Source organism: Phasianus colchicus, chromosome 4 (assembly GCF_987193195.1).
Source record: "Phasianus colchicus chromosome 4, bPhaCol1.hap1.1, whole genome shotgun sequence".
Classification (NCBI taxonomy): Eukaryota; Metazoa; Chordata; class Aves; order Galliformes; family Phasianidae; genus Phasianus; species Phasianus colchicus.
The window spans coordinates 66,215,224-66,241,520 of record NC_143439.1 but is presented as its reverse complement, the minus strand read 5'-3'; the positions used below and the strand labels follow the sequence as shown (position 1 = coordinate 66,241,520).

General features: G+C 36.3%; 1 protein-coding gene and 1 long non-coding RNA gene across 4 annotated transcripts in view; one reads left to right on the top strand and one right to left on the bottom strand.

Annotated features, from left to right (window-relative positions):
- Positions 1 to 1,918: 1,918 nt before the first annotated feature.
- On the bottom strand, positions 1,919 to 26,297 carry SPON2 (spondin 2). 3 transcript variants are annotated; one of them, XM_090139787.1, is made up of 7 exons: positions 26,279 to 26,297; positions 8,478 to 8,541; positions 7,464 to 7,689; positions 6,829 to 7,052; positions 6,334 to 6,525; positions 5,077 to 5,251; positions 1,919 to 2,960 (listed from the first exon to the last, which is right to left on the bottom strand). In XM_090139787.1, exons 3-7 carry the CDS (start codon positions 7,684 to 7,686, stop codon positions 2,782 to 2,784), a joined length of 993 nt encoding a protein of 330 aa, XP_089995913.1. In that variant the 5' UTR covers positions 7,687 to 7,689; positions 8,478 to 8,541; positions 26,279 to 26,297; the 3' UTR covers positions 1,919 to 2,781. The 3 variants fall into 3 exon arrangements, with proteins under 3 accessions (XP_089995913.1, XP_089995912.1, XP_031444106.1); XM_090139786.1 differs by lacking the exon at positions 26,279 to 26,297 and adding an exon at positions 18,471 to 18,605; XM_031588246.2 differs by lacking the exon at positions 26,279 to 26,297 and having other exon boundaries at positions 8,478 to 9,086.
- LOC116225724 (uncharacterized) overlaps positions 21,945 to 26,297 on the top strand; it is a 30,866-nt gene continuing 26,513 nt past the window's right edge. The window contains exon 1 of the long non-coding RNA XR_004166144.2: positions 21,945 to 22,585. This is a non-coding gene — a long non-coding RNA (uncharacterized LOC116225724). The remainder of the gene's footprint in view (positions 22,586 to 26,297) is intronic.

The window sequence follows — 26,297 nt, the reverse complement described above, 5'->3', positions numbered from 1 at the left end:
CCAAGGCTCTGGATGTCTGCAGAAAAGCAACATCCCACAAAAAAAAAAAAAAAAAAAAAAAAAAAAAAAAAGCAGAAACGTAGACAGCTTCAGATGGCATTGCTACTCATCAGAAAACAGAAAGTTTCCATATGTTCACAACCAAATGTCCTTGAATTCCTCAGAGTAGTGGACAAGCTGTACTCAGTCATGAGGTACCCTACTGCACTATGGGTACTGAATTTAGTGTCCATGTATTTTGTAGAACCACAGTTTAAGTCAGAGGTGACTTTCTTGCTGCTACACTTACCTTTAACCATGTCTTCTGTTGCTGCAAGAATCTCTGCCCAGACAGCAAACATGATTTATCCTACATAACATTATTGCTTAAAAAACTGTATTTTGAAATCTGTTTTAAGTTTATTCCCTAAGTGTTTTTTTAGATTAGTTTAACCTAGAAATTAATTTACCTATTTCCTTCCCTAAATCTTATGTGTGTAGGACCATATTATCTTGGCTGCCAGCCATCAGTAACACTGCACACAAGGGAAAAGTAAGGAAGAGATTCTCTGTGTTTCATTGCTGTCTCAGAACTGTAAAGATAAATCTAAAGCTGTGCTCAAAGTAAAAGTAACAAAGCAATCCCAGACAGGGATCACATATCCCACTAATCAGTTTAATAAAAATACGTTATGAGAAATGCATTCTGTTATGAGAATATTCTTCAGCAGAATTCACTGTATCCAGTCTCGTCAAGAAATGTCCTTGTCCCCAGTATTTCTAACACTGAAATTTATTGTCTTATTGTATATTTACTTCCTTTTCTATTCTATCTCCTCCCAAAAAAACTTTTGGCATCGGGAGTTTCAGTAAATGCTGGGTCTGCTGGTATTGCATCATATCCTATAAGGCTGAAATCCTCCATTCACATTAGACGACTACAGATGCAGATATTTTCTGCCAGTCTTATGTATTTTTTTCTGGAAGTGCAAAGAAGCAAAACTGCAGTGTTTAGAGAACTTCTAGAAAAATACTACTAAGGATACCTTTCACTTCAGCAAAACCTTGTGGGAGTCTAGTCTACAAGCAGCTGATGTGTCAATTTGAATTTACTTTCTGTCCTCAGAGCATGTTTCAGTATATGCTTCTGTATTCTTAGATGGAGATAATTGTTTAACTATGCAGTAAATAAGTTTAACAGAAAATATTAAATAAGGAAAAATTAATATATAAAGAAGATAGAAACTGGAAAAGGAGAAATTAACTAGATGCAAAATATAAAAATTATGTTTTGTTAACACTCTTTCTATTAGAGAATGGACACAGGGGACCATGAAGAAAAGTAGGTATAATAAAAAAATAGTGACATAATTTTGACAACGTGCACATGGGAACCTGAAGAACGTAAGATGTAGAAATTCCTATTTTTAGCTCTAACAACTGTGCATTCGTCAGCATTTCAGGACCAACTTAGATAAGCCTTCAAATTCCCTTGGGTCTTTGCAAGATTTATCTCCTTTTAAAACGTATAGAGAACCTTTTACATGTTTCTGCTCCACAGAGAATACAGGGTGCTCTTGTAGTTGAAATATTCCAAAATGAACCTATGCAACCCACTGTCTCCTGTTCAATACTTCAGCTTTAGTGTGTTTGTAGAATCGCAATGTGCTGTAAAAGTTTTGTGAGTTGACTGTAAATATCTCCTATTGAACAGTCTAATTTCAAAATTTGTTTCTTAGTTGTCACAATTCTTTATGGGACACAGATCATCTAAATGTTATAATAAACATTATACGAGCATCAAAGCTTGCCATCTGGAGTGGCTTCTGACATACCGTGTTTTGTGAGATGTGTGTATACCTCTGTCTTAGGTAACACTAGAACCTCATTAAGTTTTCTCTTTGCAAAGTTCAGGATGACACAAATAGCAACAAACACATTTAAAGAAACATGGACACATTTACTGCATACACAGAGAGAACTATATAATTTATATTACAGCCAACAGTGTTAATGTCTTAACAACTATTTTTCAGACAGCTGCCTCATTAGGGGCACACATCAACCATCAGTCAGGTCTGGAATCTCAATTAAGCTTTTAAAGTTAAGTTCAGAGTCTTTCTACTGCTATCCAAACTGCTGTTTTTTTTCTAGTCATTTTGTTGGCTGAGTGTCCTCATGGTAGATATTCTACTCAGATTTGAAGGGGGAAAAAAAAAAGACATTTCCATGTACTCGTAAGTCTCAAGATGAGTTTACTCAGTCATGTTATTGTTTTAGCCATACTGCAAAAATCTGGTCACTTTGGTTTATTGAAGTAGTTTCTGAAGAAAGGCAAGCAAAACATGTTTAGAAAGACAACAAAACAGCCAATAAATTATAATATACATAATTTAGAGAAAAAATTAATTTCTAGGTATAAATAGTTGCAAATCAACAAATTACACTATTTAAGAATGTTATTAGTTAAGATTTTTTGATTGAATGGTTTTCACATCCGAAGCAAAACCTTTCCAAAATGTCTTCTTTTCTGCCACTAGAGGGTACTCCAAGAACTTAGAGTGTGTAACAGAGATTTATTTGGTCTGTAAATGATGAAGTACTGTTGTCATACTAAACCTTAAGAATGTAACACCCCAAAGTCTTGATACTAAACAGCAACTTTCAAAACCTGTCTAATATTTCTTTTCAGCAAAATAGTGTGGCATACCTGAATTATAAGGAACACTGAATGACATGTAGTTTAGGTTTAGTTACACTTATCTTACTTTAAATTATCTAAATTATTATCTTTTCTTTATTTCAGACACAATTATCTGGTTCACATCCTGCTTCTTCTTCCAGACTTGGACAAGGCGTTCCGTCATTAGCAGGGTGAAGAACTACAAAACGAGTTCTGATCTTGGTCCCTGTTTTTCTGCAAGGACCTCTGCAGAGACCCCAGGAAGACCACTGCGAAACTTCACAGTCCAGTGGTGTTTCTGCAAAATACACAATAAAAAGGTAACTCCAAAATTTTCTGCGGAAGGCAAATACATAGTTGGCAAAGCATTAAGGAATAACGATCAAGTAGCATCCTTTCTTATACAAAAATACATGTGATATTAATGAAATCCATATGTTGTCTTATAAATAAAAACGTCTGTTTTCAGCTCCTAAATTCAAGGACATTGCTATTATTTTTATTGCAGTCAAGAGACTGTCAGAGGCACTACATCAGTAGTGCAGCAGATTTTTTATTGAATTGAAAATGTAGCATTTTCATCCCAAAAGACTATGTTTTAAGTGATTACGTTCAAAAAAGATTGCATTCAAAAACACAGTGTCAATCTTCTAATTTATTTGTCATTTAATTGCTTAGTAATAACACTGGAATTAAAGCTTTTATCTGGTTTATTTATGTACATTTCTATTTCTTTGGAGGGATATGTTGTTCCTGTAGTTAGATCAGATTCCACTTAACTCCTGTTCATTTAACTCTTGCTTCAGAAGCAAAGAAAGTTTCATTTTTTAATCAGGAAATCTTCTTTTTTGGTACTTATGCTAGAGTTCCCTTTGCCAATAAAAGTTATTCTGTAACTAGAAGCTTTTTAATACTGAAAGTGTTTTCAATGTAGTTTCAATTTACTGCAATTAAAGAAATTAGAAACTCAAATATACTTTGCATAATATAAACTTCCATTGAAAATATCTGTCATAAAAAGAAAAGGTGTTTATTCCTTAAGAAGCTAAATAAAAATCACTGCTGGTCACAGGAAATCGCATCAAATCTTTGTATTAGAGCATTTGAGCATAAAGTAGCTGTGCACAAGATCAGCTTTAAATGCTGTACTGAATATCTGACCTCTGATATAGATTTCTGGCTTTACAATGGAACTCACTACTTCTGTTACAATAATCAATTCTCATGCTTCTAACAAGAATGAGCAACATGGTTTGATCTCTGATAATTAACTCTGTCCTTCTGCTTCTGGAATATATTTTTGAATAGACTGATTTACTTGTTAATATGCTGTAAAGTGGAGACCCATGATTTAAAACAATTCCTGAAAAGTACAGTATTTCATGAGTTGTATTATGAGTTGTTTATATGCTAAAGAGAGACAAATGTTCCTTTCATATGTTGCAGGAAAGACATAAGATTCATAGCACTCCAAAATTGTCTTGTTTACTAATAGAAAAACATTGACTCAAACTTCATAAAGAAATGCACTTACGCAAGTATAAATTGTGCATTGTTAACTGCATGGAAAATGAACTTTATTTTAGCAATCATGAGGTGTCTTTAGGACACAACTAGAGGCATTAATCTTCAGACTTATTCTGGAGAAGCTCTTCTTGGAACATGTTTTATATAAGGAATGTATTGGAGATTTAGCCCAGAGCTGTCTCTCAAATAGCATCTGGGATGTCAGTCTTATTCATAACCATTTCTGTTACACTTTATAAAAAGTTACAGAAAATATAAAGGGAATAACTACATAGACACCAACTGCTATCTTTCACACTGAGCAAATTTTCTTTCTGTTATCCTCCAAACTATCTCGAGTCAGATGTTCCAATGCCACTCTACCTAAACAAGGTTATTTGCTAGATTTTTAAGGAAAGAAAAAAAGAGAGAATGATATTTTTTATTTTCATTAAATAGATGTCTGTTACTATCCCAAAAATATCCAGGGATGCATATAGTATGCACTATTTCTTCTGTTGCATCATGATGTAAGAAGTTAAGCAGGAGTATTTACTTACAAGTTGCAAGGAATCTGTGGAGTTTTAATTCTGATCAATACTGTTTATTTGTCATAAAATTCACTGATCTGTGGTGATACTAAGACTTGAGCAAGCTTCACTGCGGTACAACCCAAGTCTTTGAACCATAGCTCAAGCATGAAATCCATGCCTTATTTTTTCAGAGATTCTCTGTTATGTCAATTGGCTTGTTTTATTTCCTGTGTGAGTGTGAAAACTATTGCAATGCAAATAGGAGAATATTTTACCTAATCACCTATTTCATCCACATCACCTACCAGAGTGTCACACACTTTTTGAATGAACAGAAATTAATGAATTGAGAATATCACAGTGCCAATTACTTACCTGAGAATGTGTCAAGTATTTCATTGCTTTTAGCTGGCTGGTTAAGATGAGGTATAGGAAAACCCAACTGGTTTTTCTTTAATTTCACCATCGTTACTTGAGCAATAGGTGGCAAAATTTTGAGTTTGGGATAATAAAATGAGTTTGCTGGGTGGCTTGGAGAGGAACAAGTGATCTGTGAAACAAAAAGGGAACCTTGAAGAAATGCATCATTCTAGTAACAAATAACTGGAAAATCATGTTTATGCATTGTGTTGATTCCTTTTGGCAACTAAGAAAAAAAGGATTCTGTAAGCTCCAGCTCACAAAACTACTTCTGGTAATCCCAGATGGTTTGTGCAAAATATTCTGAATTGGGCACAATGAATTGTGCCAAGTTTTGGATGGAGGATTGAGATGGGAGGTACTGAAAACAGTAATGTTTGGAATGGTTTGTTGAGATATTGTGGATGTTAATACAAGACAGAATACAAGAGTATTAAATAATAGTATTAGGTATGCTGTAGCAGATGTCATATGTGTATAGGAGTCCAGATGGATTGTTTTCCAGCTTCTCTGTTGTTTGTCTCACTGCTCATTAGCACAGCATTTGGCTCTAGAGAATCTGACCTTAACAAAAATAGGGACAGAGTGCTTCACCTATTCAAAACTTTTGAATTAAGATGCTCTGTTTCCCACCACCCAAAAATGACAAAAGCAAAGAGCAAGCAAAAAAGACTGAAAGCAGAGTCACTGCAGTAGGAACAAAGATGTTTTCTGCTTTCCACTAACTCCTTTCCCTCAAATGTTACAGACTCAGGTATCAGCAATGTGTTCTAAGGAAAACTCCTCCCCACATCAGTACGTATAATTTCCTACTTGGACTTTTCCTGTTTGGATACAAATTTAGTCATGCGAAATTCTGGAAAATATTTTCATTTCTTTAGTTTTTTAAGAATTGTTAAAAACCATCTTGGAATAATTATATTGGTGGAATATGTCCCCTCCGACATAAGCCATTCAATAATTCTATGATATTCTACATAAATAAATGTAAGCCAGTTCTCATAGTGCTTCTGCATTTACCCAATAAATTAGAATAATACAGGAAATGAACAAAAGCTATTAATACATCCAGGTAGAGTGAGCATCAGTACTCTCAAATACTGAAATCAATTTCATGAGAGAATGTCTTGTGTAGTTACAGGACAGTTAGCTTTGAAGTGGGGGGCTCAAAATACAGAGATATGGAGTTCTAATTTATTTATGCACACCTACCTCTGTAACTGTGTCCTGTGGAATAGTGGCAAAGTTTGGGGAAGAAAATGTGAAGCCACTGTCAGTTCCAGCATCGTATGGATATAGATCTATAGATATTTCTTCCATCCAGTGGTCTCCTTCACAGAGGTTTAGGCTGTCAATACCCACAAACCAGTCGGGACTTGGCACAATTCGAACAACAAATGAAACCTAAGGAAATAAAACAACTCAGCATGACTTATGGCGTTACTTATTTTGAAATTTTCCAGTATAAGTTATTGGAACTGTAACTTAACTCTTGAAATAAATGGGCTTTTATATACTTCTGCTTTACAAAACCTCTTAAGAGCTCACCGAAATTTGACATGCTTTTTTTTTTTTAAGTAACATTTTTCATTATCATATTTCTACCAATGAGAACTCAAATATTTAACTTTGTGTGCTAGTGACGTTTAAAAAAAAAAAAAAAAAAAAAAAAAAACCCTTTAAGGATTAGTATGTAAATTTACTTACTAATGGATGTCTTGAATGCACTTGTAATTCAGTGGAGGTTTGTCCTGTGCCACTGGAAATGGCAGGAGCAGAGAAGATTCCATGCACACTCTGAATTTTCTCTCCAGCTTCTTCTATTTCTTTCATTAATACCCATGCCTCACCCTTTTCAGCAAAATCACGTACACCATTGCTGGCATATTCATTTTTTTTCCACATGCTGTAGTCAGAACTATGAGTAACACCTATTTGAGTGAATACATTGCATGATAGAAAAGTCTGGTTTAGATTGTCCGTATTTCTTCAGATGCTCTCTTTTATTTCTAAGGTTAAAAAAATTTGTGTTTAAGCATGAGCGAACACTAAAACATTTGACTTATCACTGTTTATTTCAGCTGTAGCCAATTGGAAACAGAAGTCAATTGAAAACAGTTGTAGATTTTTGAAAGCATTGTGAATGCTTCAATTTGAAAGCATTGTGAATACTTCAATTTCTGCAATTTATTCTTAATCACTTCAGCTATTTTCCTTATTTTCATATTAGTTATATTAAAATCTACTATTGGAGAAAAAAGAAGGGAAAAAAAAAAAAAAAAAAAAAGATCACAGTGATCAAGAGATTTATCTGGTCTTAAAACTGTGCATTTTTCACTTACCTAGCATTGATGACCACTGTGCTGGGGGCCTATAAAGCGGATACTGTTTGGGGAAGGCAGTCTGACTCCATTTCCCTGTGAAGATTATACTGTACTTTGCAAGTTCCTCTGCTGTGCAAATAGAGTCATCACCCAGAGGCAAGCTGCTGGCATAGCCTAGAATTGTTACAAGCAGCGTCCAGATAACTTTGCAGGAGCAGTAGACAAACATCAGGTTTTCCATTCCCTTCCACAAGCAGAGAAAAAAAAAATGCAGACACATTAGTCACTCTAAGCTCAGAAAGGAATAAGAGTTACCTAATAAAATGTAACAAAGCATAAGTTTTAACAAAAAGAAAATTCATATCCCAAGCACCAAAATTGTGATGCTTCTAGAAACATACCAATATTTTCAGATTTGATATTTCCAGGCTATATGCTACAAATCTGTAACCATACCTAGGACAAGTGTTTCTAATGAAAATAAAAATATCCTACCCTTGTTCTTAGCACTACCTCTGAGAAAAATCTGTTTCTGATTTTCTTTTGAAATCTTATTAGAGACACATCTTGAATTAATTAGAGTAGCAACTGTTTCTGTGGAAAACATTAGTGGTATATTTATTCTTCTAAAGATTAAATTGCAGGTTACTTTGCCAAAAGACATGATTTATTTTAAATTTGTATCCAACAAAGAATATTTTATGGCATAACATTTAAAATCAAATACATTTAAAATATATATAAAGTACTTCTGGAACTGGTGCATAAAAAATAGATTGAGATTGCTTCAGACTGTTAAAGCTACAGAGTTGTTAAAAAACAATATTTTTTTAAAGTCGCTGTCAAAGGCTGTGCAAATTTTGTTTTTAAATTAATATGATAATTGCATCAGACTGTTGAACTCCAGCAATTGTTTAAACTAACAGCCTTAAAACCTTACACTTAAATGTTTTTTTCTTCTGAGAAAACTGTACAAATAGAACTAAAGCACTAGTAGTACATTAATTGATAAAAAGAGCTGTGAATACTCACTAAATATTTCCTCTGGAGCACTGGTGAGGGGAGAGCACCTGCTTTTGCTGGCAGCTGAGTTGGTCTGCAAGAGAAGACAGTAGGAGTCTTGCTATTTATGCCTGAAGAGGGTCCCTTTGGTCCAACAATTATTGTAATCTTTAGACTTTCCAGGTTTGCAGAAAACATGTCATCTTCTTTCTTGCAATCTTTTTGGACGGTCTGCCAGAGGTTTCCTCTATGTCAACTGGTTCAGGTTCCTACCAGAAGACTGTGATGCCGAATAGACAAAATGCTTTTAAAAAATACCTTGGATTCCTACTAACAGTTTGGATTTTCTGGTGACTTTACAGTTCTCTGTTCTTACTAATGCCTCTAAGCTATACAAATGAACTGATTCCAACACTGGAATAGCTCTAGCAAATACACTTTAAATGAGAAGCATGTTTTCTTGCAAGTTTTATTGTCTGACAGATGCTCCTTCCAAACATTTACAGAGAGCTTGCTCACTCTCACACACCATATGTATGTGTTCAAATAAAAAGGGTGAGGCAGCTAAAAAAGTCAAGAGGAAAAAAAAGTTGCATTTCATAATTGCACATACTCACACAGACTGTCTCCTGCAAATATGAATTAATTTAAAGTAGCACAGTGTATATTTTTGTGTTCTACAGTACCGTATGCTGGATGATGAAAGGGCTCTGTAACATTGTGGTTTCTTTGGAAAGAGTGGTTTTGGGAAGCACTGAGATTTTTCTTAGCTGTCTTCAGAGTAAAAAATCCCCAAATAAAAATCTCATTATTACAGTTAAATCAGACGTCCTCTGCAACACTACTTACATACGTAATACTTACACATACTCACTACAATTATTTGAATTGCCTATGAAAAATGATGCTTCCTGCAGGGACCTAATTAAGAAATAATGTTAAATATTTATTTAAAATCATTTTCCTTAGCACCTTTTTAAAATACCCATAGGAAAAATAAGAGCTTTGTGCCATGCCTACACAGTTAACAAATGCTACTGCTGCTGATCAGCAAAGGAAATTAAGTTCAAAAGTTTACAATGAACCATGAGGAAAGTCTTGCATAGAGTCTTCCTTTGAAATTGTGAGGAATGTTGCTTAAGTACTTTCACAGACATCTCATAAGATGGTACAGCATAGGGGAAAGAAAAAAAACAACAACAACAATATAATAAAAAGCCCTGTTATGTTTCAGATGGAAATCCCAGGCCATCGTGGGAGTACAGTTTAAGTCAGATAGTCTATCGTCCACCAGGAGGGGATTACCAACAAAGTTGTTTGAGTTCTCTGGCGCTTTAAATGGTTACGTCTCCTTTCCTTCTGCCCCCCACCCCATATGGTAAATTGGTAAGAAACACCAAGAGACAGATAAACTGGAATGTCTGAACTGTATGTATATTGATCATTATTCTCCTGGCAAAACACAATCCATTGGAAGTTTCAATATAGCTAGATTCAGTGTCCACTATCCACGATTCACGTATATCTGAATCGATTATGGGAATTCTGTAGCAGGCTGGGCCATTCAGACATGGGTGTGTCCTTTATTTCCAAGACCCTTTTCTCTATTCTACATTCATGTCAGTGAAAATACCTGTGCTTTCCATAGCTTAGTTCTGTTCCAGGAGCCACAGTCATCTAATCAATATTGCTAAGAAACATTAGGGATATTTCTACATCAGTTATTTGAGTGTTTGTTAGAGAATGCTATGTGAATTACATCAAGCTTTAACCCTCCTGGGCACAGAATTCCAGATCCACAGATTCTTTAGGGAATTGAGCCTACTTATACATATCAGGAGTGGGTGATGTCCCCAGCCCCTGCAACCTTCTAGAGGAACAACAAAAAAATCCCATAAATATTAATGTTGCACAGAGAACTGTTAAACTGGCTTAAGGGTATTACTATCCTTAAACTTCACTATGGTTTTGTTATTCACAGAATCACAGAATCACAGAATCGTAGGGGTTGGAAGGGACCTCCAGAGATCATCGAGTCCAACCCCCCTGCCAAAGCAGGATCCCTACACCAGGTCGCACAGGTAGGCGTCCAGGCGGGTCTTGAATATCTCCAGAGAAGGAGACTCCACAACCTCCCTGGGCAGCCTGTTCCAGTGCTCCGTCACCCTCACTGTAAAGAAGTTCTTGCGCACATTGGTGCGGAACTTCCTATGCTCCAGCTTCTGGCCATTTCCCCTTGTCCTGTCTCCGCACACTGCTGAAAAGAGTCTGGCCTCGCCACTTTGCCCCCCACACCTTAGATATTTATAGACCTGGATCAGGTCCCCTCTCAGTCTTCTCTTCTCAAGGCTAAACAGACCCAGCTCACTTAGCCTTTCCTCATAGGGGAGATGCTCCAGGCCCTTCACCATCTTTGTGGCTCTCCGCTGGACTCTTTCCAAGAGATCCCTGTATTAATTATTAATATCTTCAATCATCACAATTACTGAACCAGCTAAACACACATATTGAAACATACTGCAATACTTCCAGGAGAACACTTAAAAGGAGAACAAAGCAACTAACTGCATCCAGAACAGAACTATTTAATATATCCGACTAATCTCTTCCTCTCGAGGAAAACTTGCTGTCAAAAGTCACATCACCAAACTAGATCATTCTAGTTTTATGATTACAAGTTATGAATGTCTCCAGGAACAGAACAATACATGCAGGCTGCATAATTTGGCTCAGATATTACAGGGAATGCTTTCTAAATGATGAAAGAAGCTGAATCACTGGAAGTCATTAACTTGGAAAAATCATGAAGTTTTTAAGTACCGATTAGGCAGAAAGATATCAAAAACAAAAAGTTAGTTGGTTCTCCCTTAGAATAGTAATGCATGATGCCTTATACTGAGCATCTGAGATACCTTCCAGACCTATGTTCCTTCTTCTAAAGCTCCATTACTCCCATTAATTGAATTTATCAGATTCTTCAAATTAGATATGCAATCAATGGAACACAACTGATGCAAGATCTTTTACTTTCCTACTTTTCTTCTGTTGGAATTATAGAGTTTGAACTATACTTTGAAGATACTCAGAAAACAAAATGGATTATAGTCCTCATGTTCATTGTCAGATTCCGATCCAGAATGGAGATTTCCTTCCTTACCATTCCTACAGTGAACTATTCCCTATTCATAATAAGGGCTCAGCTATGATAAAGTATTACGGAGGATTAAAACATTCAAAACCTATAAACTTCTTTTTTTTTTTTTTAATTCCATAGTGAAATTGCTGGATAAAGTATAGAAAATCAAAATGTTAGTTAATAATCTTACACACACATACATAAGCACTGATGTCTTCCACCTCCATGGCTGAATGAGGGGAAAAGCAGAGAAAAGACACACCTAAATTATGTCAGAAAATATCAACCTGAGGGCTTCCAATCTTTTTTCTTTAAATACAATCTACTAAACATAATCAGTTTCTGACACTGTAAAGGACATCAGAACACCAAATTCAGTATCTCATTGTCGGAGAAAATGAAAAAAAAAAAAGAAACCAACTCCCCCCCCGGGTAAAACAAGAAAAAAAAAAGGAAAAAAAAAAAAAAGATTTCTACTCAATGAATGACATTCATGGCTGGGAAGCCACAGATGCCAAATTTCTGTGGGCCAGCAGTTGGAGAAAAAAATCGCTGTGGGATCAGAATCTATGCTTGCAGCTGAAAACACAGAGATGACTGGGGAAAAGACTTCCACTTTTAGAAACTATTTTTGCCTGTGTACAGAATTGGAGGTTGCAAAATAGCCTTTGTTCTTAAAGTCCGTGCTTTTCAGTTACATTTATTTCCCATGTATATGGTAATATATGCGTGTATATGAATACATACCTCTATAGACCCTGAATGCTTGAGGGAGTAGGCTTATCTTATTCAAACATCAGTGCTGAAATTTGCCTCGTGTTTAATTTTGTTTGTGTCTATGTGCAACTTTTGCTCTTTCCTGACAATAAAAAAGTCTTACAGTTTCTTCAGGCTTTCCCAAGATTCAATGGGTGGAAGACAGATAGTATAAAACAAAAGTTGTGTCCAATTAGTCTTGTTTTTTTGTTTTTTTAATGACATTCAATACCTTCTAAAATAGTCTGAATTTTTGCCAACCTAAAATGGTTCATAAAATGAGAAAAAAAAATCCCTACTTAAAAATTACAACATTACTTTTAATATCAGTCAATTTGCCTAACTTTATTCAGAAAAGAAGCTCCAAAAATTTTGTATCTCTATTCCTGAATTATTATCACACATTAAAATCATGCTAAAACAATTTCTACTTTCCTGGTAATTAGCATGCGTTCAACTTTGATATGTGCTGGTTATTTGACATGCTTATGAATAGCTATCATCTCTTTGTCTACCAAGAGAAACATAATATTGTAGTACTTAATAAGGATTATACACCCATACTTTCTCTCCTGCAGTTACCATGGATACAGATACGATTATGGACACTCAACAATGCCAAAAGGTTTACAGACAGTCTACACCCTCTAAGTTGTAAGATCTCAGTACCAGAGTGGTAAGCAGCAGATTATTTTGCTGTGTAGAAACTACAGTGTTGACTGGAAGATTTTCTAAAACACATTTATATAGGAGAATAAACATTGTCGATACTGGTGTTGCAATAGCAGTTAAAGCAGCTTTTAATCTCAACTTATCTTTTGCAATAACAATTTTGTTTGAAGGATAAGCCACCTAAACTATGTAAGCACATGTGAAATAGATATGTAAAATGCCACTATATGTATTGAAGGTCTAGTTATTACAGTCAGTTAAATCTAGAGAACTATCCAGCTCACCCTTTAATACACACCTACATTTGACCAAATGAATGACTGATGAGTAGCTCTCTGGTCTCCACCAAGTGTACTGGTAGGCTCTCCATCAACCAGACACCTTGCTCACATATAATCTACATGTAATTAACCGATTCAGACATCTCTATCTGTTACTGAATCTAAACTCAACTGGACTTTGTTACATGTTCTCACTGATAACTAATCAAGGTTCAGCTTGCTAGTAGTGAACTGCAATTTTTCTCTCTATTTTGAGATATTCCTATTGGAAGGACACTGTGTTTTGCATTGGTTGGGTTTTGGTTTTGTTTGCTGTTGCGGTTTTTGTTTGTTTGCAAGTTTAATTCAGAGCTCATTGAGAACTCAGACCAAGATAAGGATAAATCCCAGATATACTGACTGCAATTACATATCAATAAGAAACACTTCCAGCATCCTTGTCTTACCCAATTTTAATAACTTCTAGTACTGAAAAATCTAGTATGCAAGCCAGTACTCAATGACTGAATCAAGGTCACCTATCAAAGTGACAAAAGACCATATTTCCCTGCACATATTGTAGTTTCACCCAAACTGTGTGGCAATAGTAACCACTTTGTCCATTCCAGATTCTGCATCGCAGATTTTTAGTTTCACCTTCTTTACATGAGTGCAAAGATTCAGTGGCCACTCACTGAACAACACAGAAGAACTGACTGAGTTAATAACAAATACTTCTACGTCAGCATTCAGACAAATAACTTCCTTCATATGACTCATTGTTTTGATGGAAGGAACACACCAGGAGAAGCAGCTCCCAACATAGAAGGGGATGGGAGAACCCAAGGCAGTAGCTATCAAGGTTTGATTTACATGCTTAGTGAGGCAGTTTGCTGAGCTGCCTACTGCTCAAGGTGTTCAACTTTTTTGGAAAGCCATCTTCACCAGCATTTTTGGTCCACTTATCTATCATTTATCATGCTATCACAGAAGCTGTCTTCCACTGCATAAGCATCCTTCAGAAATCTTTTTCTCCTGTTTCACCACACTCCTTCAGACATAATAGACCATAGCTGGAGGGTCTTGGTTCACATAAGGACTTAGCAGTTGGAGCACTCTGATGATCTCATCATCAGGGTTGTCCAAACAATACTTCAATAACTTCTTAGGAAGTTATCTTCTTAGGAATAGAGTTATCTTGGCAACAATTAACATAACCAGAAACAAACAATTTAAAGCCCCTCCCCTAACTCAGCAGCTAAATCACAAATCAGTGACCTCATTCCTATGGTTAATGCTCAGGATATGTATAGAGCAGTCTCACTGATCCTACACACTCATGTGTCATCCCAATCCTCACCCATTCAGACCACTGCATACCTGCAACAGCTGGCCTGGCCTGCCACTGCCCATTTGGTTTCCAAACGGTATTGCAGCAGGATGTTGGAGCAGGAATTCGTGCCATTCTTATATCCACCAAAACTCCACAGATCGGGGAAAAAAAAAAACAGCTTCTTTGATCTGCTCATCAGGCTAGGATTTTGAGCTGTGGGATGAGGGCCAGCTTTCAGAGAACTGTGCTAATCTGTGGAGTGCCTGCACCAGCAGTGTTAGCTCACTAGACTGTACAGCATACGTGACATAGCAGAACTCTGCAACAGGCTGAATATTTAGGAGATTCTAACCTTGTAGTTCTGACTCAGACACCTGTGGGAAAACTTGCTTTTAAATTTACTTTTGATATTTGCAAGAAAATTTCTTCTTCAATCAAAAGATGCTTTGAAGACAAAACCAAAGACATTTATCGTACTACAGCATAATTACAGCACCAGACGGAATATTTCTGAGGCACTGCATGCAAACACAATAAAAAAGAAATGTCTTAACTACTATACGACTTCATTTTTTAATTTTTTCATTTTTTGGGTTGGGTATACATCCTGTGTAGAAAACCTCATGGTCAGTACAATACAGTAGTTTTCAATTTGAATACTTGTTTAGCATATCAGTTTGGGGGCTTTGTCCCACTCGTTGCAATGCCTCCTTGAAGTGCTTTGAAATGAGACTGGATAAACATGAGCAGTACAATCTGATCTAGAAGTTGGCCCTAACGTGAGCTAGAGGTTGGACTAGAGACATCTTGAGGTCCCTTATAATCTCAAGTATCCTATGATCCTATAATGCTGCTTTTTTTTTTTTCCCTCAATCTTAATCCAGTCCAAGTGACAACAAAAATCTGTCATTGCCTAATACTCTTACAGGTTCTCTGTCCATCTGGGTTTTTCTCTCACAACAGAGTGAAGCAAAATGGGGTCTTGCAAAGGAAGATGATGTAAGAAGACCTGAAGAAATGGTTATGCCAGTTGATGGAGTACATTGCAGAAGCCCTTAATTTAGCACCAACCAATCTCTGAAACTGGTGATACAAAAGCTAAATGCAGATGGTGAACATGAAGCTAATTAACTGACTGAAAGAGGAGATCTGTTAGTGCAGAAACATCACTGTGCTAACAAAGTCATATTGCTCTGGAGTACTGAGAAAAACTCCACACAGCTCTCTCTGCACATTCATCAGTGATGGCAAATTTCACAGAGTTGCTTGCATACTCGTGGAGGATCTCTGCATGGAATGCAAATAATACTGCAGAGGGCTAAATGCATATCTACTGAGTTTTTTATAGGAAAAGTCCAGCCTTTTGTAATCCTCTACACAATAAGCAACATCACAAAGATTTTTTTACAGTATTTTATAAATATGTGATGAAGTCAACCCTACCAAATGGATACTTTTAATTCACAGCGCTGCTACCATTTTTTGAGGTAATCAAACATATCTTCATTTTAAATACTTGAAATTGGGAGGTTATCATGAAGTTTTGCTACATATATAAATATCTGTTTGATAACTTGTTTATAAATACGACCCAATGCTTGGAAACAAACTTTCAGCTAAACTGCCACCTATGACTGCTGAAAAAACAGTCATATACATAGATTTGATGACGTGCACACTCAAGAGAACAAAATAAAGGTAGTAGAAATCAGGACAAACAAGTCTGCAATACATAAGAGATTATTGTTTTTGACCCAAACTTGCTCTTGTCCATAAATAAACTAAATAAACTGCTCTGTTCACTCTTTGGTTTTCAACAAAGGTAAGGAAAATAAGGACAGTAAGAATTTTCTTTTCTGAATCAGCACTTATGCTATTATTGAAGAAAGTGAAATTATTTTTTAGAAATAATTTATTTTGAAATGGAAGAAAACTGCTCTTTTAATAATTAGTTATCTAATTTCTTGTCATTTCTAGTGCTGTTCCACACTGTTATGTTATTAATAATTCTACATGTCATAACAAAGAGCTTAAGACTAATTTGAGTTTTTTCCATTATATTCTGCACTAGCTACAAATTAAGTGTAAACTGATATCAATGTATATATTTCAGGAATCTGTACAATTCATTTACTTCTTTAACATTTAAAACTAAATCAGTGTCAAGAATCATGCTAGAAAGCGCTGCATTGCTAGAAATGCTTAAATAGTTTTTTCATTCTAAAGCACTGGTATAAGTATGAATAAGCATCAACAGAAAAATGCAACAGAAATATGAACATAATCAGGACCTGACCTATTGTTTTAAAATATGTAAAACTCATATCATAATTTCTTTTGTAAATAGAAAACACAGACCATATCTTCATTAACCACCCTGTATTGTGTTTGCAGGTTCGATTAAGTTTATTATTCTTCACTTCTTGTCCTAACCTGCTCTTCAAAGTTACCATAAAGTTTACTGAATATATTGAAATTTTCAAGTACTGAGGAACTGTTCTAGACACATCTTTGTAATTATGAATTCCATGCAGTTTTTAAAGCAAATATAGTTTAGTGAAACTAAAGGACAAATAAGCACAGAACTGGGGGAAGACTTCAGTAATTACATTCTTCCCTTTCTCAGTCCCCACCTTCTGTTTATTATATGGACACTAATAACCCTATATGACCATTATATGACACATTTCTAGCTGTCTCCAGAAATAACATTATAGAAAAAGCCAGACCAGTTAAAGTCTAAACTGTAAGTGCTGATTAATCAGCTAAATAATGAGTCTCATATTCTGTAATGAATACTCAGAAAAGCAACACGAACACTAATCTTGGGTGTATATAAGAGGCAGAACCATGTTCTTTAATGATTATATTGACTCAGCAAACCTATGTGGTAGTCACAGAAATATAGTCTTCAATATTTTTTTGGATAATACTGAATATTTAATCAATTGTTTAACCAAAAAGAGTTCATCAGTTTGTTTCATAGAATCATAGAAACACCAGTTGGAAGGGCATTTCTTTTTCAACCTTATTCAAGGCTGGGTTGTATCCCAACTAGGTAAGGCCAGCTTTGGCTGAGTCTTGGAAAGCACCAAGGATGGAGATTTCCACCACTTCCCTGGGTAACTAGCATTAATGTTGCATCTAAATCCTTGTGAAAAAATTTTTCATCCCAAGCAATCTGAATTTTCCAAGGTGCTGCCTGACACTGTTATCCCTACAACCTAATTGGCTGTTAACAATTGGAATTTTAGTTTCGCTGTCTTTGATGGGAAGCATCCTTCAAGACAGTGTAGGCCACTATTAAGACTGCCCTTAAATTCCTCTTTGCTAAACCAGCTCAGCTCACTCAGATCTCCCCGTATGTGCACTTCAGTCTGGTTGCCTTGATAGACCTCTATGAGACTCTTCAGCAAATAACCATCTTTCTTGATTTGGAAATCTCTGAACTGAGAGCACTAAGCTGTGTGACCTCACCAGTGTTTAGTAGAGGCTGTAACAACTTCCCTCAGCCTGCTGGCCTTGCAAATCCTGTTGTAGCCCAGTATGCATTTTGCTTTATTCATGATGTGAATATGCTTTTTGCTCCCATTCATCTCAGTGTCCACAGTAATCCCTGGGTTCCTTTCACATTCAGCCACTTTGTTCCCATCCTGAGCTGACGCATGGGTCATTTTGCCCAGGGGTAAAAATGTGGACTTTTTTAGGTTGGGATTTCTCATCAAGATTATGAAGGTCTACCTGGAAAGATCTGTTGCTTGCCCATCCCACTGACTTAGTATTGCCCTCAAATTTACCAAGATACCCTGTTTAATAGGTGCTGTTTGTTTATAGGACATTATATTATGATGCAAGAAAAGACTTACCTCTTTCCAGGTGTGGATCCTCTGCCTTTTCTGGAAGTCCTGAATCTTGGTCTTGGACTTCTTTAAAAAAGTTTTGAGTAGTTTCTACCAATACTCTGCATAACACATTTCTTTTCCATTTGTATCTCTTATTTTTCATGTTCACTGCTTCCAAAACTACATCAGCATTTGCCTTCCGTGCTGTTCTAATTCACAGACAGATGTCTTCATCTCAGTAGTGATTTTGACAGTTCTCTTGGCTAAGTAACTTTTGGCAAATTTGATTGTATAAGCAGCCCTTACTCTTACACAAGTCTCTCTTACTGCTTGTGTATAAAACAGAGACACTCAGATATCAACAGTGAGATTCACAGAAGCATCAATTTGCCAAATTTTGGATCATCCCCAGCAACAATATCAATATTTTTTCCTCTAATAGTTATTCCAGTGATATGAACTGATATGAATACATGCAGTCGCATCTTTTCACCAGGAAGTGAGCAGATCTTGTGACAGCATTACCTGACCTGCCTTTTTTCCCACCATAGTTAAGTAAAATAACTTCAGTACTTCTGAAGACAACAGTTTGTAAAATCTGTGAGCTGCATAGTAATTTACAAAGATAAGCCTGCACATATTATGTAATAAACCCAAAAACATTATCACAGAAATCCTGTAATTTCACCATATCACATAATTTACACACTTTCTTTGTTGGATCCTTCAAAAATGTGCTATCAAATGCGATAAGCCAGGCAATAAGAATGATTATTTTTACCAACTATTCTTTTCCTTACACCAATCCTTTGGCATCTCAGCCAGCTAGTGTAATATAATACAGAGAAAGTAAAGTATGGTGCAACTTTGCTCAATAAATATCATACAGGATGGTTATAGCTTACAACTTATGTAACATCTGGAGTTCAGTTCATGTTCCATAACACTGTCAGTTATCTCAAAACACGAAGGGAAAGAAGATAAAAGGGAAATGTTGTTATGCTTTATGTTCAGTTTATTCAGACACAGGGATCAGTGTCTTTTATTGATAATTTGGTCCTGTAGCTTATGCATTTATTTTGCTGGATTGTACGAGGATTACCTCAGAATACAGGACAGCAGAGAACTTGGCCCACTGTATGTGGTCTCATGAGTCTATGAATATGTAACGTTGAACCACAGATTTTATAAAATAATGATGTGATAAACAGAATGGAAAATACACTTTGTTTGCAGTGTGGACTGTATGATAGATGCTTTCCTGGAGAGCTCAAATGTTCAATTTCAGCAACTCGAGATGGAAAAGCATGCAAAGATTGAGAGAAAGAGAAAACAGTATTGGAGTTTGCTCTTAGATCCCTTGTACTAACCAGAGCCGAGCTGTCAACACAAATTAGATCAAATTCAAGAGTTTGATCAGCAAGCTTGTTTTTCCATGTTTTCTAGTCCATTATAGTAGCTATTTGTCTCCTGCTACCAGTAGAACTGGCCAAATAAGTTGCTCTGGGGATATTTTACTAAAATTTCTATAGTCATTTCCAAATAAGGAAGAGAGGGCCTTCATCCCAGAAAGCTTATATGTAAACATTTGCGTTTATGAGGTTATGGTGTGATTCTGAGGAGGTCTGAGCCTCGAGGTAGTGCTCACCAATTATACCTGCAGAGAGAGCACATCCCAAAACACTGAAGTGATCCTGATCTCTGTGTTTCCTTTGAGCACAGCAGCCCCTTAAAATCAAGCAGATGTAGATCTTTTGGATGATGCAGTCTAAATAAAGTTTTTGAAAACAAATCTTTCCCCCTGTTTTCTATTTCCTTTCAGAACGAGTCCCTCCTTCCAGATGCTCTGGAGTCATCAATTTGCACTGCCTCCATGGGCCGCAGCAGCCTTCACACAGTCTCCCTCTGGGTCTCTAGGAATGTATCCTCTCCTTGACCTCTGAGGCTTGGCTGTAGATCTGCTCCTCTGCTACAAGCAAGCCATGTGCTCTTTCAGGAGACTTTCAGTCTGCATGCAGGCACTGCAGTCTCCTCTCCCCTCCTCTGTCCACCTGACACAAACTGCCATAGCCAGGAAAAAGCAGAGGCAGCCTTTCTCAATACTGTGCTGTCACACCCTTCTAAAACCAAACAGCATAAAATAGAAGCTAAACAAGGAACAAAACACTCTGCTTTGTCATAGAATCATAGAATCATTTGAGTTGGAAGGAATCCTTAAAAAATCCTTTAAAAAAAATCCTTAATCCAATTCCCCTGCAATGAACAGGGACACTTACAGCTCCATCAGATGCTCAGACCCCCTCCAGCATGACTTTGAGTGTCTCCAGGGATTGGGCACCCACCACCTCTCTGGGCAACCTGTGCCAGTGCCTCATCATCCTTATTGTAAAAAACTTCTTATCTCCTGTCTCTATCTCCCCTCTTATACTTTGAAACCACTTCCCCCCATTCCTAACACAACAGATCCTGCTAAAGAGTTTGTATGTACCCTTACAGCCCCCCTTGTGATCTGTCATGAAGATGAGAAGCAGAAATAGGACGAACTCTGTGCTCCCTGCAAAGGTTTTCTCTGCTTCCAGGTTTAGCGATGCACCCTGACCATTTTCCCACCTTGGGTGTGACCTGGGTGAGAACTAGGTTCACCTGCTCTCTTTAGGCCCCTGCTTTCTAATGGGAGCTGATGCAGAAAGGTTCAGCTTTATGCTCCTATTCCAGAGTACAGATTACAATATCATAGTCCAGAATGATGGTGATATAAATATATTGATATTAACATATTATCATAGAATCAGATATTGGCTTGGGCAGGAAGGGACCTCAGAGGTCAAGCAGTTCCAGCCCTTGTGCAATGGTCAGGGTTGCCAACCACTAAATGAGGCACCACATCAGGCAGACCAGGACTCCATCAACCTGGCATTAAGCACCTCCAGGGGTGAGGCATCCACAATTCACTGAGCAGCCTGTGCCAGGGCCTCACCACCAACTCAGTGAAAATTTTCCCCCAACATCCAATCTTAATGTCTCCTCTTTTAGCATAAAACCATTCCCCCTTGTCCTATCACTATCAGACCATGTAAAAAGTTGATTTCCCTCCTGCAATATTGCAAATTATGCAATACAGAAAAGAACAAATGGATAGATGTTACAAACATAATTAAAATGTGTCCACCTCTTTGTCTCACCCTTCTAGTTACTCTCAAAACTGTTGTCAAATAATTATCTACCCAGCTTCTAATCCTGCTAACTGTTGTCATAGCATCCGAGTGTCTCCTAAGATTAAAAAAAAAAAAAAGAAAAAAACCCACAAAATTAATTCCAATCTGTGCAGATAAAAACAAAGCATAACATTAGAAAGATTCTACTGCAGGAAAGCCCAGGGAAAGATGAGCTGTTGATGAACGCAGATTTTTGGTAGGGTGGTGACATACTGTACAAAGATCTGTGGGTGCTTAAGGCCAAGTTGGATGGGACCATGGGCAGCCTGAGCTGGTGGGAGCAACCAGCCCATGGTAGGGGGTTGGGGCTGGATGGGCTTTAAGTTCCCTTACAACTCTAGACATTCTATGATTCTGTTATTCTATAATACTATTTTATACAAGTTATCAGGACTCTAAGTTTTCCCTGAAAGTCAAAGGGAGAGTAAGGATGCACATTAAGACATCATTTTACTAAAAAGAAACCAGAAAAAAAAAAACCCTAGACACCTAATAAATACCTCATAACTGAGATCTTAGAATAAAATTAAATAAAATATAGTTTTTGGTCTAAAATCCATTTTTCCTCTTGATATACCAGTTTGTGACTCTATTCTATTCATTTAGTTGTTTTCAGTATCTGTTGTTTACTTCCTTTATTTTTCACTCTGATGAAATATTTCAGGGCATGAAAAAGCTATTAAGGCAATAGTTGGTGTACCTTCCTTCATTTCCAGCATTCTTGAGTAATGTTCATTCGTATTTATCACTTAAGTATGTCAGCGTGACCGAAGTACTAGGAAAAAAGGGAGGAAAGATGATAAATAACTTAGAAAATCCTGGACATCTGCAGATTTCACATCACATGGGCTGGTGTCTATTTACATGTACAACGATGAAAGAAGTCCATTTCATATTTTGGGAAAAAAAAAATGAAACATTCAGGTAAGAAATATCAGTTCACAGAGCACCTGTCATATGTTTGTAACTTATCTTTGTAAGATATGAGTGACAAAAGTTAATTCATTTAAAATAATGAACCAGCAGTTAGTGGATTAAATTAATCCAAGAGATCTTTGAAGTATTTACCTGGCTGAGACTCTCACTCTTTAAAATTTTAATCTTTCTTTTATTACAAGGAAGTGAATTTAATTTCAAAAAATCCTTTTACTGTACCCATATGCTTAGAATCCTTAAAATAAGACATTTCTTCTTTCATTTTCTCATCATGTGGAAAATTCATGAAAATGAGTGTGCAGTGGATGGAAAATTATTGCTTTCTCTCATAAAATTGGCAAAGAGAGGTTCTAAATATTTATTAAAATAATCGCAGAATGTAGCAATTTTTATAAAGTTGGGCAGATGCTATGTATTTTGTCTTGTTAAATTGGCTAATCTTCCACAAACTAAGTAACTCTCTTTTCAAATTAGTTTTAATTGTTTCTATCCAGCTCTTCAGTTAGCTACAAACCAGAAAGCAATCTTATTATACTCTTTAGATGGCCAAACTCATTTGCTAATAGTGAGCTTTTCAGGCCAGGACATCTACATTCTCCACCTTTGCAGATAGGAATCTTAATTACTTAATAGGATTCTCAGGTGGCTTTGATTCTAGTAATCACTGAGCGAGTCTGCAACAACACTTTACCCCAACTCTGATCTTTTGAAGCAAATTTCCTGATCATTTCCATTTACTGTGCTTTCACTTCTATGGACCGGTGTTGGAGCATCACACAAACTGGATTTTGGAATGAAAGTAGTCAGAAGCTGAGCTTTAGCAAGCATTCACCCTATAGGATAAGACTAAAACTAGCCTGGCATTGAAGCCCCCTAAAACGCCATATATTTAGCATGAACACAGTTTCCAAATAGACTTAGACCTAACAAGATGCAGAACCCAATTTTAAAGTGTTTTAGGCACATACAAGTCATGAAAAATACACATAGGAGTTAAGGATGTGATCCTCTTTGGGACTTAAGAAAATTTCATTAATTGCTTATCTGCATCTTTGACTGTCTAATCTTTTGAAATCCGAGCGTCGTATTTCTGTGCTGCCATTCCAATTTCTCAAAATGAGGATAAATAATAATACCCAGTTTGACAGAGTCTGAGGAGGATAAATATATTAAAAACTGTGAGCTGCTCAAATCACAGAACGAGAGGTTTGTATAAGTCTGTGACACAGATTGCTTTCATATCACAGATCAAGGTTAAACAAAGGCTAAAGCTCTGCATGCATGATTTGCAAATGCAGTTATGCTAATAGTATGATGATCTTAATTAGATGATCAGCTGCATATCTGACTTTTGATAATAAGTCCTAATGTGACTTGCTAATCAATGTCAGATATGGGAATAGAATGTAGAATTTCTGACTTATGAATCCATGCACTAATTGCTAAATCAAACTGCCTCTCTAATGTCACCCTTCATTTCAAAATGCTCCGTCTACTGCTTGTACTCATACTGTGTGTTATTTGAACATTTGTGGATTAACAGACTGTTAAGACCAGAAGAATCCACTGCAGATATATTATCCAACTTCTTAGTAACACAGACCAAATAATTTATTACCTTCTCATATTGGGACATTATCATTTTTTCTTTTCACCAGAAGTTAATGTTGTCAGTCTTCATTTGGACTGGGCTACAGAAGATTTTTTTCAAAGGTATCTAATTTTGATTTCAAGATTCCAAATTATGATCAATTTGTCACTTTCTATGAGAAGAACTGTCAATTATTAGTTGCCCTCAACATAGGGACATGCTAAAAAATAAGGTCAAGTTCATCCTGCTTTTGAAAGTCACATTTAATTCCTAGTTTAAATATTTCTGACTTCTGCTTTCAGCCACAGTTATGTCCTGTTTTAACTTTAACTACTAAATCGAAGATTTCTGTGTATTAGAACACAAAGATAATATGAAAGAAAATTAATCATTGCAATCACATTGCTTAATCCACTGTGAGAAGTAGCTCAGATAGCTTAAAAAAAATAGTATAATTATTTTAGCTTGAAATATATTTTTAAATATAAATGCGATTAATTGCTCCATATTGTAGGCAATTCTTAAAAGTAAAAATACATAAATAAATACATGAATAAATAAATGAAACTTCTACTGTATTTGGATATAAGATGTGTTTTACAATAAGGGTATTGAGGCACTGGCACAGGTTGCCCAGAGAGGTGGTGGGTGCCCCATCCTTGGAGACACTCCAGGTCAGGATGGACGGGGCTCTGAGCACCTGATGGAGCTGTAGGTGTCTGTTCATTGCAGTGGAATTGGTCTAGACAGCCTTTAAGGGTCTCTTCCAACTCAAACGATTCAATGATAAAAAGAAAAAGTAAGAATTTTAAAGTGAAACTGAAGGATTTGCTTGTATTCAGTGTTCTCTCAAATGGACAAACCTTGTATTCTACACCTGAAGATCAAGGGAGGAAAAAAAAAGAAATGAAGCACTTTCTTCTTCCTGAAATCACAATTGTCAGCTGCTTCTTTGGAACAGCACATCAGAAAACCATCTTAGCAACTGGGATTCCCATTAATTAGCTCAGTGGAATAAATACAGCTGTCAAAGCAAAATAGGGTATTGTGGGTTTTCCACACACAAGAAATTATTGCCCCTCCAACAGATGAGGATTAGAATTAATCAAACTGAAGAAGCACACGAAGCTGTTGTGACAAAAAATAGCAAATTTCATGGCAGTACACTAATTCAATCTGTGTTTATATGAAAGTACTCCATGAAAAACTGCGAAAATTTTACAAGCCTGACACATGTATAAAATTGCTCCAACATAGAAAATCATCTAAAACTGAAGAATAAACAAACAGTTAAGCTACAGGAAAAAGAAAAAGAAAAAGAAAAAAAAAAAAACAGAAAGTATTTTCCCTTCACAATGCAGCATATCACATCCAACATAGTGCTATAGTTTCTGAAAAAAAGAATTAACTGTTATAGTTGTGTTTAACTTTCGCTGAGATGTTAATAGATTGTGGCCTAATTGTTACATGATATGTTGTTCTTTATCTTACACACCGATTCACTGTAGGGAGGGGAAAATCAGCAAGATGTTTCTCATTTATAAGTGAATATTTTCTGCTGCAGCTGCAGCTTTGGCTTCATTTCATAGTTTGAGCTCTCAAAGGGCATGGAAAGGAACAGTAACAGCCACCATGGCCCAAACTTATCACCTCCTGAATAGAAAATGGAAAATATAGACAGGGTGAAAACGTAATGTGATTTTTCCTCTAGTAAAGAATTTTTGCTAGAGAGAAGTACACATAGTAAGAAAAGTACACAGAAGTTACATAGTTAAGCCATTGCTAACGTACCAAATTCCACACAAGAAAATAAAATACGCTGCATTACTTTTGGAAATGTCCAATTTTCTTTTTGTCCCTTCGTAGGATGCATTTCTGACCAGCTTCCTTTACACCAGGGGAGCCTGGGTGATGCCATCCCACAGAAGTATGAGCAGAAGTTCACCTCACACTGAGTTAGAAATTGGCCCTTTTCTTTTTTTTCAAAATACACCCACCTATAACCATGCCATTCCACCTAGATACCAGCAATATTCATACTGTGGAATACTATCAGAACATTCATTTACCATGAACTTTCAAATCCTTACCTTAGATCTGCTCACAAAT

Bases quoted from the DNA above. Each gene is read 5' to 3' on its own strand.
- SPON2 (XM_031588246.2), bottom strand. From the start codon at position 8,645: ATGTTTTCTGCAAACCTGGAAAGTCTAAAGATTACAATAATTGTTGGA. The intron at 7,690-8,477 runs GTGAGTATTCAC...TGCTTGTGGAAG, and splicing joins TGCTCCAGAGGAAATATTTA to GGAATGGAAAACCTGATGTT. The intron at 5,252-6,333 runs GTAGGTGTGCAT...TTTGTTTCACAG, and splicing joins CACAGGACACAGTTACAGAG to ATCACTTGTTCCTCTCCAAG.